The sequence below is a fragment of the Eublepharis macularius genome, chromosome 4 (assembly GCF_028583425.1).
Source record: "Eublepharis macularius isolate TG4126 chromosome 4, MPM_Emac_v1.0, whole genome shotgun sequence".
NCBI lineage: Eukaryota > Metazoa > Chordata > Lepidosauria > Squamata > Eublepharidae > Eublepharis > Eublepharis macularius.
The window spans coordinates 174,288,261-174,306,535 of NC_072793.1; the positions used below are offsets into that span (position 1 = coordinate 174,288,261).

At 45.0% G+C, this 18,275-nt stretch overlaps 1 protein-coding gene across 1 annotated transcript; it reads left to right on the forward strand.

Moving 5' to 3' along the window:
- Positions 1-4,075: 4,075 nt before the first annotated feature.
- Positions 4,076-11,993, forward strand: LOC129327873 (zinc finger protein 501-like; the record flags this gene model as incomplete). The annotated part of the gene is made up of 4 exons (XM_054976624.1): positions 4,076-4,314; positions 5,139-5,187; positions 8,501-8,627; positions 11,089-11,993. Coding segments are annotated over exons 1-4 (1,320 nt in total), but the record flags the coding sequence as incomplete, so codon positions are not given.
- Positions 11,994-18,275: the final 6,282 nt, after the last annotated feature.

The window sequence follows — 18,275 nt, forward strand, 5'->3', positions numbered from 1 at the left end:
CCTTATCGATATATCAGTTAAAAATCTAGAAACTCAAATAAACACTCCTGGGGGAAGGAGGATCAAAGACAGTAGCCTCTACTGTGCTGTAGTTAGCTGTGATCAATTTAAGCTCATGTTTCCATGAGTTAAATTAAATTATGTTTCTCATTTCAGCCATCATGGTTGAATCATGTTGAATCATGATTTAATTAAGCAAATTACAGTTAGTTTGGACTGTTCTACTAACTATGGTTAAGGATCCATCAAACCAAATTCTGAAGTCATGATTTGAAGTTAGTGGTTAGGATCCATCAAACCAAAATCTGAAGCCATGATTTGAAGTTAGTCTTAACTATGATTTTGTTTGACCTGTGAATATGGAGAATCCCAACTTTCTCCTGGGTTGTTTCCTACCCATCTGTAGAGGGAAGGTGATGAAGCCAATATTCTTTGAGATAAACCAGGATTTGAGTGATCATCTGCAAGCTGAATTCTGGTTTCCCACATGCACCATGGTAAAAATAAACCAGGGTTGAAATAAGCCATGGTTTCATGTCATATCTAAATTGAGTCTATCAATCATGAAGCCACAGTCTTTGCTCTGTTAGTCCATGCATGGGTCATATGCTGCTTGGTAGAAGCTTTAGTTTATCCGGTGTCTTAACTTCTTAAGCTGAAAATGCCCCTCATGTTTCTTGGATTTGCTTTAATTTTTTTCCAAATAAACCTCTCCCGTATTTAAGATTTTTTAAAGTTTTGTACTGGGAATGTGAATACAACTTAATTCATTATATAGATAAAGAGAGATCAGCTATAGATACTTGGTCACATGAAGGTATCTTTACCCTAAGTTGCCTGGGTTCCTGTATAGCTCAGAATCCCTGAACTATAGGCATGTCTCACAAACAACAAGTGAAGCTGGCTGCAAGCTTGCACTGATTCCAAAGAAGGTGGATTCAGCATTCTGGCGGTGCTCAGTCCTATGACAGTTGAGTTCCTTTTTAAACAAAAGCAAGGGCAGGTATCAGGGTTGAGGGCCTGTCATTTCCTTGGTTCCCTTTTTGAAGGGCTGTCACATGGAGGAAGAGCAGAGTTTTCTGTTGCCCAGAGGGTCAGACCAGAACCAGTGGGTTAAAATTAAGCCCAAAGTAATCTCGGCTAAACATTAGGAAGATTTTCCTGATGGTAAGAGCAGTGCCTCAGTGGAACAGGCTTCCTCAGGAGGTGGTGGGCTCTTCTGTGGAGTTTCAAGGAAGAGACTAGATGGCCATCCGTCAGCAATACTAATTCTAAAATGCAGTGTGAATTTAGGCAGATTGTGAGCAGGAGGGAAGGAAGGGATGAGCCAGTGTTAGCTCTCTTATCCCTTTCTTATGTGGCCAGTGCTAGCCCCCTCCCAGTATTCCTGGGTGGTGGAACTCCAGTGGGTTTAAAATAAGGGGCATCTCCCAATGAAAGGGCTGCTTCATTGTTAAAGAACTGGGCATGTCAAGGGATGCTTTGGGAGGGCTTTTGCAGCTGAACCCTTTAGCCAGGGTCCAGCAGCCTCTCTGTTGGGACTTTTGGCCCATCCCTCCCTCCAAGGAGCTCTGGCCGATTTCAGGATGCATTCCCCTCTTGCCCTGAATTATCCCCACACCAACCCTGCAAGGTTGTAGAAAATAGCTAGAGTCTAGTAGCACCTATAAGACTAACACAATGTGTGGAAGGGTATGAGCTTTCACGAGTCACATCTTACTTCTTCAGATACAGCTAGAATGTGAGTCCATCTGTCCTTATAACTTGGAGAGTGGAGTGATTTCAGATGCTGAATGACAATAGCTGGTGAATGATAATGGCAGGAGTGATTTGATTAGGTGGGGTATGTAGAAGGGTGGTGGGTGTGGAGAAATCAGCATTGGTAATGAGGCAGGAAGCCTAGGTCCCCATTCAGTCCAGGTGGATGCATTGTCTTGAGCTTTGTTATCAGTTGCAATTCAGCAGTCTCTCTTTCTAATCTCCCTTTGAAATTCCTCTACGAGATAACTGCTACTTTTAGGTCGGAAACTGAATGTCCTGGAAGGATAAAATGTTTTTGAATGTGGTGGTTTGTGATGTCAACCTTCTGTCCATTAATTCTTTGTCGAAGGGAATGTAGAGGGCGAAAGGGCATTGCTGACACGCGATGGCATAAATCGCATTAGAGGATGAGCTGGAGTATGAATGAACCTGAGACGGTACGGCTGACGTTGGTGAGTCCACTGATGGTGTTGCTAGGATCTCTAGGAGAGCAAAGTTGGCATCTTGGTTTGTTGCAGGCCTTGATACGAAAGTCCATGTTACTGTTAAGTAGTTTATCTTTGTGACAGCGCCCCAAAGTGCTGGATGCTGCAAATACGGGGGAAATGATCGACAGTGTGATTTTGGGTTTATTTTGCTTTCTACTGAGACCACGAAAGGGTTAAATAGAAGGAGTCTCCATTCCTAGAGAGGCCACAAGAGGGGAGGCCACCGGACCGGGACAATGACTTCCTGCTCCAGCTGCACAGATGCCTGTAAAATCAAAAAGAGTCCAGTAGCACCTTTAAGACTAACCAATTTTATTGTAGCATAAGCTTTCGAGAATCAAGTTCTCTTCGTCAGATGCCTGATCAAAACTGGGCAGATACAGAAGAGGAGGGGAGAAGGGAGAGAGAGAGGAAAGAAGGGGACATATATCACAAGGGGACAGAATGCAATTAGCGTGGAGGCAATCAAAACATTCCTTTGCTTGGAAATGTAAACATCTCCTTTTGGTGTGCAGTCAGTTTGCCGTATTCGTTTGTAGCAGTGAAAGTATCCAATTCCTATGTAGTATAAGCCTTCGATAACCACAGCTCTCCCTGCCAGCTGCACTTGCCTGTGGAGCGGCTGGAGTGTTGTGGGGCGAAGGGGCGAGGAGGCAGCGCCTGAGGACTCTTTGCAAAGTGAGTAACGCAGCAATGTCTCCTTTGCAAAAGGCGTCCCTGCTATTGCCGTGAGGAACCAGAGGGATGCATTTCTCAAAGCGCTTTTCTGCTTGCTCTGGGGAAAGCACCGGAGGTGGAGCTGAGTTGTTCTTCGAAGAAGGGATGCACCTTCCGCAGGGGCAATCCGATCCCTTCTGAAGGAGCCAACAAGCCCTGCAAAGCCAGACTTGGGCTTTCCCAGATCAGCCACTCAACTCTGAAAGGAATTTGCCTGCCTTTGCTTTCCTGTGTAAGAAAGATATTTGTTTCATTTTTAGCACATTGTAATGAAAGCATAAAAGATTAAAAGTGTTTCATTAAAAATCCAGCATAAAAAACTCAGCCCCAGAGTATAAAAACTTAGATCTATGAATGATAACCAATAACCGTTTCTCAACTGAAGGCACCCTATCAAGATAGTTTTCAGTTTCTTACTTAAAAAGGTACCTTCGGAAATCTCCTTTGTACTTGGCATATGAGGCTCTTCCAGCTTCTCATCATGTATAGAGTTCTCATCCCACAAAGTTAGTTGCAAGACATGAGACAAATCAGGGGGACCAAGGCCTTCCAAGTTTCAAAACTGGTTCCCCTTCCTCCTCTCTGGCTCCTCCATGACTCCATTGGCTTCCATGAACTGCTGTTGAAATATTCTTCAGTTGTCTTTAGCCTGGTTAGAGAGATCCGGCATCTCTGGCACTCGAAGTTGCTCTGTTCTGCTTCTGGTTCACCCTTTCCAACTTCACAACAACCACTTTGTAAATAGGTACCCTGCTCCTGGTACCATGTAATGTTGTCTGGCTTTTGAACGCTGCAGGAATCTTTAGTCTATGGTTAAGCAATGCTTTTGTTGAGCAGAGCAGAGCCTTTCTGCTTGCTCTATGGAAGCTTCTCTGCACGTGCTCCATCCAGCCTGTTCTTTATGAACACCTTTGATTCTGGGGTGTTCCATGAGCTTTCGTGACTCACGGCTTACCTCTTTAGATGCAGGTGTCCATGTATATATTTCCAGCAACTGTCTTCTCTTTGTAGGAGGTCATAGATCAGGCATTTGCCTTTGCAGAAGAATCCAGCAGAGGAAGAAGGCGATCCACCAGTCCAGGTGGAGTCTGTCTGGAGGGAAAGGAAGGATGACCGGAGAGCCGGACTCAGTTGGTCCAGAAGCAAGAAAAGGCCCTGATGCCACTGAGGCTGGCAGGAGAAGGGAACTGTGGGAAGGAACCGTGCGGAAGTGCCTGGGAGAGGATTTTCCCCCTTCAGATGTGCAGCGCCAGCAATTCAGACACTTCCGCTACCAGGAAGTGGAAGGGCCCCGCGAGACTTGCAACCGACTCCACCATCTTTGCCACCAGTGGCTGAAGCCGGAAAGGCACAGCAAGAAGGAGATGCTGGACCTGGTGCTCCTGGAGCAGTTCCTGGCCGTCCTGCCCCCGGAGATGGAGAGCTGGGTCAGGGAATGTGGGCCAGGGACCAGTTCCCAGGCGGTGGCCCTGGCAGAAGGCTTCCTCCTGAGCCAGGCAGAGGCCAAGAATCAGGACCAGCAGGTGAGAGGGGATTCATCTGGGTAGTATGTGAGGCACAGCATGCGATCAAGGGTAGCCTTGAAATCAATATGGATTGCTCCAAGTTTTTTAGAAACCCCTTCCCAGCCTTTTTCCTGCTCCTTTTCTTAACACAACAACAAGAGCAGAAAAAAGCACGCCCCAGACGGAAGAAATTACAACCAAACCCAATGATGAAAAGTATAATTACAAAATTTCATCAGAGTTGTACGTAACTATACAAAAATATTTAATATATCCTAAGGACACACAGAATCAGAATAATGTACATATATATCAACAGAGTCCAAAGGAAACCAAAGCAGTGTTGCTGAGAAGATAGTCCGTCCAATTGTAGTCAATAGACTTCCCAAGTACGTGCAGTAAGATGGAATACACTGTATATCCAGGGGCAACCACCCAGAAAACCGCTGAAGGTTTAACTTGAGCTGCTGCGAGAGGAAGGCAAGGCAACGAGCATCAGCCGGCCAAAAATTCTTTTTTCTCTCGTTTCAGACCTGAGGGTCCTTCTTCAGGCCACCATATATTACAAAGTCATATAAACAATTCATTTTCCAACAAGTCATATCCGTGTGTGTCAGAGCCTTTTCTTAACACTCTCCCCTTTCTTGGATCCTCATTTCTGTTTCAGGTGCAGGAAAAGCTCATGCAGATTTGTCACCATGGAGCAGCTTTTCCAGGTAAGAGCAAAAGGGCTCTTGTACCCACTGAATGTCCACGTTGAGTGTATGTGGGCTGCTTTTACCCCTGCCCCCATCCAGTGCGGGAAGGATGCTGCTTTTCAGCTTCCAACTTCAGAAATATCCACTTGCAGAAGAAAAAAAAGAGAGAATTTATAATCTTCACTAAATAATTGGAAGAATAATGGTTTAGGCCATATTCTCTCTCCAAGTATATTATATGTGTGCAAAGGTAATATGGTTAACGAGTTGGGTAACTACTTTCTAAAAATGCCAGTAGGTTTGTGGTTGGGGATAAAGAAAAATGAAAGGGATTTATAGTTTAACCATGATTATGCTGCAATTGAGAATCTACTAAATGAATGGGGGGAAATATGATTCAAACGTTTCCGGCCCACCTCACCTCTGGTGTCAGTAGTAGGGGTGCATTGGAAAGAAAGCTGCCTCCTAACTCAAACAATGACGATTAATGTAAATGAACGTTAAAAATTGGAAAGAGAGTGCATTAGGCCAAGAAGAAGAGGAACAAAATTATAATCCTTGAGGAGATCTTAGGGCATCGTAACATAGTTCAGGCTGAGGCTACCTGGTCCTGAGCACTTCAGGATTTCATGGTCTCCATGACAACCCAGGGCCTGTCTCAGGTAGTAACAGGCCCCACACTCTGCACAGGCCCGCAGCTGTTTTGCTCATCACTTCTCGGATAAAATATCTTCCCTGTGTTCTGATTTGTACCCTGGATCAGCAGTGACTGGGCCAGATGGTGGCAGGGTGCCAGCTTGTCTTGTTGTTTGTCATTCTTCTCATTTTAATCATTTTTAGGATGTGGATAGTCCTTAAAAGTTTCGACCCAGGAGATCTCACTGTACCAGCTCCAGGGTTTCCAAGACCAGGCAGATATTTAGATGATTTCCCATCTGGTTTTAGACCTGGTTATGGGAGTGAAACAGCCCTGGTCACCCTGGTGGATTACCTTCACCAGGAGATGGAGAGATGGATTGCCTGTATACAAAGAAGACAGTGGTGCTTCTCCAATAGCGGGGGCTGCCTTTTTCCATATGTGGCAGCTGCGATTCTGTCGGTGGGTTTAGGATTGCCTGTTCCTTTCATTTCAGAGGTCTTCCTTTTGAAGTTTGAGAATTCTGTACCACTGGAGAAACCAGCCTTAATTTTGTCTATGTTACTGTAGCAAGGGTAGATTTTGCAGAGGAATCACAAAATTTTGATACATAAGGATGCTGTTGCAGTTCCGACCGTGAGCCAAGAGAGGGAGAACTTTCTTCCCCCAAGCAAGAAACTGAGATGCTAAACACTTGGAAAGTTTAAATGTTTTCAATTCCTTTTGATCCCTCCAGGCAAGGCCTTGAAAGCAACGATATATTCTTTGCCATCTCTTTGTGGCAGAGAGAAAGGAGCTCCTGTACCGTCAGGTGGGGTAAGTGTGGAACTGCCAATCATGACCCCGGGTGCCTCCCTGTAGCTCTTTCTCTCCTTCCCTTGTCTCCTGTCTGTGCTGTTCATGGGATAGAAAATGAAAAGCTCTGATGGAAGTTTGAATCCTGCATGCAAGTGTCTAATTATAATCTTTTTTGGATCGAGCTTAGAAGGGGATGAATTGTTACATTATCTGAGAGGAGCAGAGAATCATAGAATCATATCATAGATTTAGAGTTGGATGGGATCTTACAGACCATCTGGTCAAATGCTTGTGCAATGCAGGAACATCCTAAAGCATCCCCAATAAGGATTTGTCCAGCCACTCCATGAAGACTGCCAATGAGGGAGAACCCACCTGAGCAGCCAGTTTCACTGCTGAATTATTCTTAATGTGGAGATGCCTTCCCTCCTGTAGTATAAACCCACTGTTTCGAGTACTCTTCTCTGTTACCAACAGGAACATCTCCCCTCCTTTAAATGACAGCCTTTTAAAAACTTAAAGAGAGCAATCATGTCTCCCTTCATCCTTCTCTTTTCCAAACTGACTTTCCCAGGTCCCACCATCTTTTCTCATAGGGTTTGGTTTCCTGGCCCCTAGTCACCCTCCTCTGCACCCGTTGCAGTTTGTCCACATCCTTTTTGAAGTGAGGTCTCCAGAACTGCACACAATACTCCAGGTGGAGGCTGATCAATGTATATAGTGGGACAATCCTATGATCTGGATGTTATGCCTTTGTGGATAATCCCCCAAAGTTGCATTCGCCTTTTTTGCTGCTGCATCACACAGACTGCTCATATTTAGCTTCCCATCCACCAATATCCCAAGACCTTGTTCACACACACTGCTACCCAGAAGTCTATCCCTCATCCGATATATATGCTTTGCATTTTTGTTACCCAGGTGGAGAACCTGGCACTTATCCAGATCTTGTTGAATTCTATCCCTATTTTCAAGGGTGTTTGCTACTCATCCCAGTTTAATATGAAATATGTCAAATTTAATGAAGTGCTAAGTGCAAAAGTATTGTGTCAGTCAATTGAAAAAATATCATAAATATTTCATACACATTTCATATGCAACATTCATAAATAGCTAAGATACACAGAACTAGCAGCTATATAGCCGTCTATGTGGTTCATGCAATGTCTATTTAGACAATAATCCAACTGGTGAAGAGTCCATAATTCAAAATGAAGAAGCGATAATGGTGGAAAGCAGCCTGGAACTGGAACTCTTAATTCGAGAACCACCAGGATTCAGTCAGATGGAAACGACCTTGAGCTGAATCTCACTCCAAGAACAGCCCTACGGGTCTAAGCCAGCAATTCTCCAATCCCCGTTTCGTCCTGGGACTTCCTCATGAGCGTTGCTTGTATTAATCTTTTCCAACTGCTCACAGTCACATCACACGGTTGATGCCGATGGAACAATGCCGTCATTGTTCCATCAGCATCAACCAACTCTTCACCGGTTGTGTATGAAATATTTATGATATTGTTTTCAATCGACTGACACATAATACTTTTGCACTTAGCACTTTATTAAATTTGACATATTTCATATTTCACATTCTATTAATATTATTACCTCCAAGTTGTTTTGGGTTCTACAGTGTGTATATCGGAGGTACCCTCGTTGCTTAACTCATCCCAGTTTGGCATCATCTGGAAATTCAATGAGGAATCCCTTCACGCTCTCATACAGATTGTTTATAACAATATTGAAAAGCACTGGAGCCAGAACTGAGCCCTGTGGCACTCCACTGGATTCCTCGCTCCAATCTGACCTGATGCCGTTCACAACTATTCTTTGGGTGCAGTTATCCAGCCAGTTCCCTATACATCAAAAAAGGTTTCTTTTTTTCTCTCTTCTCAGGCTCTGGTGACCTTTTCGGAGGTGTCTGTTCATTTTAGTGAGGAAGAGTGGGCTCTGCTGGATCCGGACCAAAGAAGCCTTTACACGGAAGTCATGGAGGACAATTATCAGATTGTAGCCTCTCTGGGTAAGTCTACCCTTTCCCTTTATCATCATCATCATCATCATCCCTCCCTCCCCGCAAGTGGGCTCAGGGCGAGTCATAACAGAAGATAAAATATACAAGATAAAATCACAATCAATTAACACAGCTTTCTAATAAAACATATTGGCGATGGCTCACTTTTTATCCTCATGCAGGCCAGAGTGCACCTTTTATATAGTAGGATATATAAAAAAGAAAAAAATAACAACAAAAATAACAACAACAACAAAGCACATTAATAAAAAGAAGAAAATAGGAATAAGCTCTAATTTTCTCTTTGAAGGATACATAGGTAATACATATTATACACCAATTCCAAAATTACCATAAGGAAATCCTCCGTTCCCTCTAAAGTTTTTTTTTCCTCTTAATCTTCAGAAGTACAGACCATCAGTTCATTTCTTTCTGTTTCCCGCAAAATGTCTATAAGGAGTTTCCAGGTAAAAATAAATTTAACGTCTTTTCCCTAATCATAGATGTAAACTTGGCCATCTCTGCAGGTTCCATCATCTTCCACACCCATTCCTCTGTTGTAGGTAATGTCATGGTTTCCACTTGAGCATATAACAATCTCACAGGAGTTTTCCTGCACTCCATACTCGCCCGATTTCCACCCGTTTGAGGCTGAATCAGGTCAGTGCAGGGTGCAGGAACACTGCTGGGGGCGGTGTAACGGGCCCCGGAATCCTCCTCTGTTCTGCATCGGCCCAATTTCTGTCCGTTTGAGGCCAAATCGGGCAGTGCGGAGTGCAAAAATTCTGCCAGAGTGGCACCCTGGAGTGTTCCTGCACTCGCACCAGCCTAATTTCCACCCATTTGAGGCTGAAATTGACCCACTGCAGAGCACAGGAATGCTACTGGGGCAGTGCATGCCCTCGCAAGGCCCCGCTAGAGCCCGTTGTATTGTTAAACACAACGAGCTTTATTGTTAGTGTTACAAGCATTTTAAGGGCTGTTGCATAGAGGATGGAGTGGAGTTGTTTTCTGTTTCTGCAGTGCGATAAAATTAAACCAAAAGTTTTCAGCTAAATGTTAGGAAGAACTTGCTGACAGAGCAGTTCCTCAGAGGAACAGCCTACCTTAGGAGGTGGGGAGCTCTCCTTCTTTGGAGGCTGTCTGGCAATGCCTTCCTCCTTTCAGACACACACACACACCCATTGTCAGTAGCTCAGCTGCAGGTGCCTTCACAGGGCCTAGGCCATGTTTCCCATTGGAATAACAGCTGTCAACGCCCATGCCCTGAGCAGCAGCAACCCCCCCCCCCCGCCACTCCAGTGGTTCAACCTCAACCACGCGCACAGAACTTTGTTGGCAGCCTGGAGAGGACAAGGGGGCCACTGGACAAGCTTCAGCAGGAGCAGGGGTGAGCCAGGGAGAGGGCAGAGGAAACACCCTACCCTGAGCCGAGATGGAGTGGGAGGACCCAAGGCACTTCAGAAATCTACCCAGCCCTTTCACTGGATAGGCTGGGAAAACAACCACACGGGGAGGCTGGCTAAGGATTGGGAGGAAACCCGGGAGGTGGAAAATGAGGAATCCTTTAAAAGCCAGTTCCTGGGAGGAGGAAGTCTAGAGAGATGCAGCTCACGTGTGCTGTCACTTCCTGGGCAGGAGGAGCAAGATGGTGCAACTTCCTTCCCTACCCATCTGAGGCCTGAGGATGCCTGCCTGGGGAAACTGACAGGATGGCAGGTGGTTTGGTGTTGGGTGCTGGTGAGTGAGGAGCCCACACGGGTTTTGAAGCAGAGGCCATATGGCTATCAGTTATCAATGATGATTCTGTAAATCAGTATGTACTTGGGCAGACAGTGGGAGGGAGGGTAGGAAGGGGTGAACTGGAACTCGGCTCCTGTGGCTCTTTCTTATGTGCTCAGAGTAATTCTAATTGGCACCTGAGGTCAGGAAGGAATTTTCTCTAGGCCAGGTTGGCCAGGGATCTCAGAGATTATTTGTATTCCTGTAGGCATTGCTCAGGGGTCACTGAGAGACTGGTGGGGGGGGGGGGTTGCTGTGAATTTCCTGCATTGTGCTGTGGGGTTGGACTAGATGACCTTTGCAGTCAATTTCAGATAAATGTTTCTATGTTTATTGTACCTGAAATTTGAACAAAAAATTAACACGTTGGAAGATTTGTCCCACCTTCCGATGATTTTTGTTCTATTGTTATACAGAGCCATTACTGGCCTTCTTGATTCTGCTTTTGCTTTAAGGTCTCAGCAGTCTTTCCTCTTTTTTTCCAGAGGCTGATGGTTCCCAGAAAAAGCCTGAGGAAGAACCCAAACAGCTCCCATTGGAAAGGGAAGAGGAGAGAAGAGGCAATGGAACAAGATGGAAATGGGGGAACGATTCACCTGCTTCTCACGGTGCTGAATCCCAGGACATACTGCCATACCATAGAAGAATCACTTGCCCCATGTGTGGAAAAAATTCATTTACCAATCAGTGTTTGATATGCACTGGAGAAAACACAGAAGGGAGAAACCATATAAATATGTGGACTGTGGAAAGAACTTTTCTCAAAGTACAAACCTTACTGCCCATCAATATATCCATACAGGGGAGAAACCATATAAATGTGCAGACTGTGGAAAGAGCTTTGCTTGGAACAAAGACTTTACAGACCATCTACGTATCCATACTGGGGAGAAACCATATAAATGTGCAGACTGTGGAAAGAGCTTTGCTCAGAGTACGCACCTTATTGTCCATCGACGTGTCCATACCGGGGAGAAACCATATAAATGTGTAGACTGTGGAAAGAGCTTTGCTCAGAAAAAAGACTTTACTGACCATCTACGTATCCATACAGAGGAGAAACCATATGAATGTGCGGACTGTGGAAAGAGCTTTGCTCAGAAAGCACAGCTTACTGTCCATCGACGCATCCATACAGGGGAAAAACCAAATAACTGTGCAGACTGCGGAAAGAGCTTTGTTTGGAGTAAAGACCTTACTGTCCATCAACGTATCCATACTGGGGAGAAACCATATAAATGTGTGGACTGTGAAAAGGACTTTTCTCAGACTGCACAACTTACTGTCCATCAACGTATCCATTCAGGGGAGAAACCATATAAATGTGTAGTCTGTGGGAAAAGCTTTGCTCGGAAGAAAGACTTTACAGACCATCTACGGATCCATACGGGGGAGAAACCATACGAATGTACGGACTGTGGAAAGAGCTTTACTCAGAGTGTGCACCTTATTGTCCATCGACGTATCCATAATGAGGAGAAACCATATAAGTGTGTAGACTGTGGAAAGAGCTTTGTTCGGAAAAATGACCTTATTGTCCATCGACGTATCCATACCGGGGAGAAACCATATAAATGTGTGGATTGTGGAAAGAGCTTTGCTCAGAGTTCGCAGCTTACTGTCCATCAATGCTTCTATGCAGGGGAGAAACCAAATAAATGTGCAGACTATGGAAAGAGTTTTGTTCAGAGCATGCAGCTTACTGATCATTGACCTATCCATACTGGAAGGAAACCATATAAATGTGTAGACTGTGGAAAGAGCTTTCTTTGGAAGACTTTACAATCCATCGACATATCCATACAAGGGAGAAATCATATGAATGTGTGGACTGTGGAAAGAACTTTTCTCAGACTGCGCAACTTACTGTCCATCAGTGTATCTGTACAGGAGAGAAACCATATAAATTTGTAGACTGTGGAAAGAGCTTTGCTCGAAAGACAGACTTTACAGACCATCTACATATCCATACTGTAGTGTACTGGGAGCGTGAAGCAAAAAGGCTTTCATAGCAAGGTTACGTACAGCTGCATTCCGATTGGCTGTGTTGTGAGCCAGTCAATCAGGATTCCCCTTCAGACTAATGAACTAGTGAATAGGGCTTCTGGATACCGGGTGTTTGCTATTGGTTGAGTTTAATTGTGGACGTGTTCTGGAGGGGAGTTGATTGTTCTATAACTGCTGTTTTGATGTTTTGTGTTTTGAGTGGTGATGTTCCTGGTAATAAAAGAGTTATTGGAAATCACTTGAACTGTTGTACCCACTACATAAGACATACTGAGGAGAAACCATACGAATGTGCAGACTGTGGAAAGAGCTTTGCTCAGAGTGCACACCTTATTGTTCATCGACATATCCATACCAGGGAGAAACTGTATAAATGTGTAGACTGTGGAAAGAGCTTGCTCTTTTGGAAAGACTCTTGCTCTTTTCTACTGCTACAGATAAACTAACATGGCTACCCCTCTTGATCTATTAAAAGAAGAAAGTCTATTTTTTCCCTAAAATTCAAGGATGTGACGGGCTCTGCAGTGCTCACATGTTACACACCAGCCCAATTTCCCCCTGTTTGAGGCTGAAATTGGGCCAGTGCAGAGCGCAGAAACGCTGCAGGGTGGTGTGATGGGCCCTAGAGTGCTCCTGTGCACCTCACCAACCCGATTTCCACCCATTTGAGTCCAAAATTGGCCCGCTGTGAAGCACAGGGATGCTGCTGGGGCAGTGCATGCCCTCTCAAGTCCCTGTTAGAGCCAAAACACACGTTAAGAAAAACCTAGGTTCAGCACGTGTTCTCTTACCTCAAGGTTTGCTGGGATCTGTAGGCGTCCTGGAAGCTTAAAGTTTAGCATTTACAGAGCAGCAAAAAGGGAAAGGGAAATACAGGCGCCTGTATTTTAAGCTTTAAGCTTCCAGGACGCCTTTAAGCTTCCAGGACGCTTACAGATCCTTTAAGCTTCCAGGACTTTAAGCTTCCAGGACCCCTACAGATCTTTAAGTTTCCAGGACGCCTACTTTAAGCTTCCAGGACTCCTACAGATCCCGGCAAACCTTGAGGTAAGAGAACACGTGCTGAACCTAGGTTTTTCTTAACGTGTGTTTTGGCTCTTAGAGCCCATTGTATTGTTAAATACAACAGGCTATGTTGCTAGTTTAAGATAATGTTGAATAAATAGGCTGTAGGATTCTCTTTTTGGAATGTTCTGCAAACTGCTTTGGGTTCCTTTGGGGAGAAAAGTGGTATAACAATTCCCAAATAAATAAATGTGTCTGCTGAACTGAGAGCCAGCGTAGCACAGAGTAGTGCATAGATGGATGGACTAGGATCTGGGAGAACTGAGGTTCAAATCTCCATTTTGCTATGGAAATTCACTGGGTGACTTTGGCCCATTCACACTCTCTCAGCCTAACCTATCTCAGGGTTGTGAGGAGAAAATGGAGGAGAAAAGACTAGTGTAAGCTTCTCTAGGTCCCCATTGTGTGTGGAGAGGGGGGGGGAATGGGATATAAATAAATAAATAAATCTACAACAATGGTTGTAGATAAATCTACAACAAAAGGTCAGAACACAAGAGGCAAACTTCACATGGAGAGCGCTGGATTGCTCCCACAATCTCTGCTGGGAGTAGTAATCCAACACCGCCCCCTTCCAAGCGAAGTGGATTTTATTGCAAAGAACAGCCGCTCAACTGAAGGGACTCTCTTTTCAAAGAGATTCTCTCAAAGAGAGTCTGATTCTCTTTCAAAAATCCAATCAGCTGGTTTTGCTTCACCTCAGAGATGGGGTGGGGGGGATTTGAGCTGCAAGTCCCTGCAGGGAGACGAATGGGAGGGACGGATTTCTCTCCTCGTCTTTTCCCTGTCTCTTGGGATGTTGTTATAAATACACGATGGGGTCCAAACTGGCAGAGGCGGACCAAGAGAAAGAGCTTGGAGTCATAGTGGATAACTCGCTGAAAATGTCAATACAGTGTGCGACGGCAATAAAAAAGGCCAATGCTATGCTGGGGATTAGTAGGAAGGGAATTAAAACAAATCAGCTAGTATCGTATGCCCCTGTATAAATCAATGGTACGGCCTCATTTGGAATACTGTGTACAATTCTGGTCATCACACCTCAAAAAAGATGATATAGCACTGGAAAAAGTGCAGAAAAGGGCAACAAGAATGATTAATGGGATGGAACACTTCACCTATGAAGAAAGGTTAAAGCACATGGGGCTCTTTAGCTTGGAGAAACGACGACTGAGGGGTGACATGATAGAGGTTTACAAGATTATGCACGGGATAGAGAAGGTAGAGAAGTATTTTTCTCCCGTCTCACAATACAAGAACTTGTGGGCACTCATTGAAATTGCTGAGTAGTCAGGTTAGAATGGATAAAAGGAAATACTTCTTCACCCAAAGAGTGATTAACACGTGGAATTCACTGCCTCAGGAGGTGGTGGCAGCTTCAAGCATAGACAGCTTCAAGAGGGAATTGGATAAGTATATGGAGCAGAGGTCCATCAGTGGCTATTAGCCACTAGGTATAGATAGAACTCTGTCTAGGGCAGTGATGCTCTGTATTCTTAGTGTTTGGGGGGACAATCAGTGGGAGGGCTTCTAGTGTCCCTTCCCCACTGGCAGACCTGTCAACACCTGGGTTTTGGCCACTGTGTGACACAGAGTGTTGGACTGGATGGGCCACTGGCCTGATCCAACATGGCTTCTCTTATGTTCCCCTCACCCCCATCCCAAGTTCTCAGAGGATTTTTAAGAGAGAGAGAGAGAGAGAGAGAGAGAGAGAGAGAGAGAGAGAGAGAGAGAGAGAGAGAGAGAGAGAGAGAGAGAGAGAAACTCCCCCATCCCTCCCCAGCTGAGAATCACATTGAGCAGATGGTTTTTTAAACTACAATTCCCAGGGCTCATTGCAGAACCCAACACTTGCCCATGAGTATCATGTGTTTTGACCCAGAGGCAGATTCCCTTTAGGTTTCCTGCATACCTTGGGAGACTAAATTGCTAGGATTATGCAAACTAATGAATTGTGACAAAACATGACTTTTTTAGTCAAAGGAAAGCAGGATAAACTACTAGTCCATTGTTTAATCACTCTTTATCTCAATTACTTTTGCAATACATTTGTTTGCAGATTTTGGTCAATGGGGGAGGGCCTGAAGGATCCATTCTGCACTGTACAGGAGTAGAGTCTGTCATACTCTGCCAGGGGATTCCTGAAGGCGGCTCCACTTCATCAGGCCAGGCTAGATGATTTAAAGGTCTTTATTAAGAGCTTTCCACCTTTAGAGTACAGTACAAAGTAATTGCCAGGAATACCAGGGAAAGGCCATGGGCTTGTTGTACCTCCTCCCCTTTTTTGCAAGCAGAAGTCCATTAGTCTTGGCGTGCAGGTTCTCACGGGAAAGCTGGAAGGAAGGGAGAGAGAGACGGGCACCAAGGTCATTTGATGCTCCCAGGCGCCTGGAGATAAGACAGCTGTATGCAGAGCAGCAACTGAGGAAAATAGTGAAAGAACAGGAGACCTACAAACTATCCCCCCTCATCCCCTTCAGAAACAGAAATCACGGAGTATGACAGGCAGGCCTGTGACCTGCCTGACAGTGAGTTGGCAGCTGGCCTGGAGGTAAATGTCTTGTCCCTTTTTATAGAGGTTTAGTGTGTGGAAATGGGCAGCTGAAGCTTTTCACAGCATGGAGGTCAATGATATCCTATTAAAGAAGCAGGGCTTCCCCCCCCTCCAGGTTACTGGCAACCTTAGAGAAAGCTGCTGGCCTGTCCCAGATGGGAAATGCATATGCAGGTACCATGCAGGCACCCCACCTGGGACTCCAGATGGTACCCTTGCCTTGGTTACTTTTCAGTGTCCTGTCTTGCTACCTTCTTTCTTTCCTCCTCCCCTATTCACCCAGTTCTCCAGCAGGCTTTGAAATACGCGATAGGCACACGAAAGAAAGTGGGCTGGTGGGGGGGGGGCAGAAATGATGGGGCAGGAGGTAGGGCAACTAACCTCCCTGTTTCCCATGAAGGCCAGATAGAGGCACCTGGACAGGTAATGGCACCTGATCTTCCAGCATGTTTTCCTCTGGCCTCAGTAAGAGTTTGGGTTGTCTTGAAACTACTTGCAATGACTTCTGAAATGAAGTGGGGCTGATGAAAGGGTCTTGTTCTTGTATCTACTTCCGCTTCTCAGAGATCTCGACCAGATGAGGAAAGAGGAGAATTTATGCTCCACCCCAGAATACTTTCTCACACACAATGAAATCCAATGTACACAGTGCACTTTAACAACTCTGATTTAAGGAGGCTAACAGGATAACTATTTTGATGCGCAACGTTTGCTCAGTTCAACAGCCATTTGAAAGTGAGAAAGGGTGGGATGACCCTTCCTTTGGAAAAGGCCTCGGAGAGGCTATTTGCCTTCTGCCAGCTTTTATTTCTTTGAAACCTTCGCTCATAGAGAGAGGCTAGTATCCACGCAATTCTACGCAGAGTTACTCCAAGCTAAACACATTGCAATCAGCCAGTTTAAATGGGGATAACTCTGCATAGGACTGCGTTGTGAAATTCTCCCCTCAGCCACATAAAAGTTCACCCTCCAAAGCAGCCATTTTATCCAGAGGACCTCTGTAATCAGAAGATCAGCTGTCATTCTGGGAGATCTCCAGACCCCATCAAGAAGATGGCTACTCTATTTGCAACTCCCTTCCCCAAAGCAACGAAAAAGCTCTTGTAGCAACAGTTTTGATGGGCTGGAGTCGGCTCAGAGGAAGGAATCATGTCAGAAATGTTTGGGTTCTCCCAGAAGAGTCGGGGATGTGTCACTGAAGATCTGGAAATCAGTAACTACTATAACAATAGAGACATGCAGGAACATGTGAATGAGCATAGGAGCCAACACTGTATTCAACTGCTGGAACCAAAATCCAGCTTCTTGCAAGCAAGCAGAGAAGATCCTGTACGAAGTATGGTAGGAAATACCAAGGGGACAGGGGAGGAGGACGAAGTACCATAGACACTGGGAGAGAGCAGGGGTCCAAATGCCTCTGGTTCGCTCAGGAGACTTCTGGAGAATGAAGGAAGGGTGAATCCTAGTATTGCTGGTCTGGGTTACCATTTCCATGCATTTGTAGGGAGCTGTGATTCCTTGCACCAATTTTCACTCCACCTTCTAGATCTGATCCAGCTTTCCTTATGATATACTCTGCGCAGAGGTTGAACAGGGAGGGAGATAATACGCATCCTTGTCTGACACCCTTGCCAATTGGAAACCATTCTGTTTCCCCATAAAATTGATTCATTTGAAATGTGGTGCTGGAGGAGAGTTTTGCGGATACCATGGACAGCCAAAAAGATAAGTAAGTGGGTATTAGATCAAGCCTAAAATGACAAGACTAAAGCTTACTTTGGTCACATCATGAGAAGACAAGATTCTCTGGAAAGGTCAATACTGCTACAAAAAGTGGAAGGAAGTAGGAAAAGAGGAAGACCTAAAACGAGATGGCTTGACTGAGTAAAAGAAGCCGTCCTCCAGTTTGCAGGATCTGAGCAAGTCTGTTAATGATAGGACATTTTGGAGATCTTTCTTTCATAGGGTCGCGATAGGTCAGAGGCGACTTGATGGCACATAACACACACACATCTGCACTGGAATAATATATCCACCAGGCCCATCAGGTAGAGAAAGCTCAAAAACATATGCCAAAATGCACATATTCACCATTCAACAAGCTAGCGACATGTTGCTACTAACTCGGAGGGCTGTGGGGATTATAAATTGGAAGACAAGAGAACAATTTTAGAGGTTATTGGTTCACACTGGGGAGAAAGGCAGCACAAAAAGGGAGGATGGACCATATCCCCTCCTTTATAAAATGA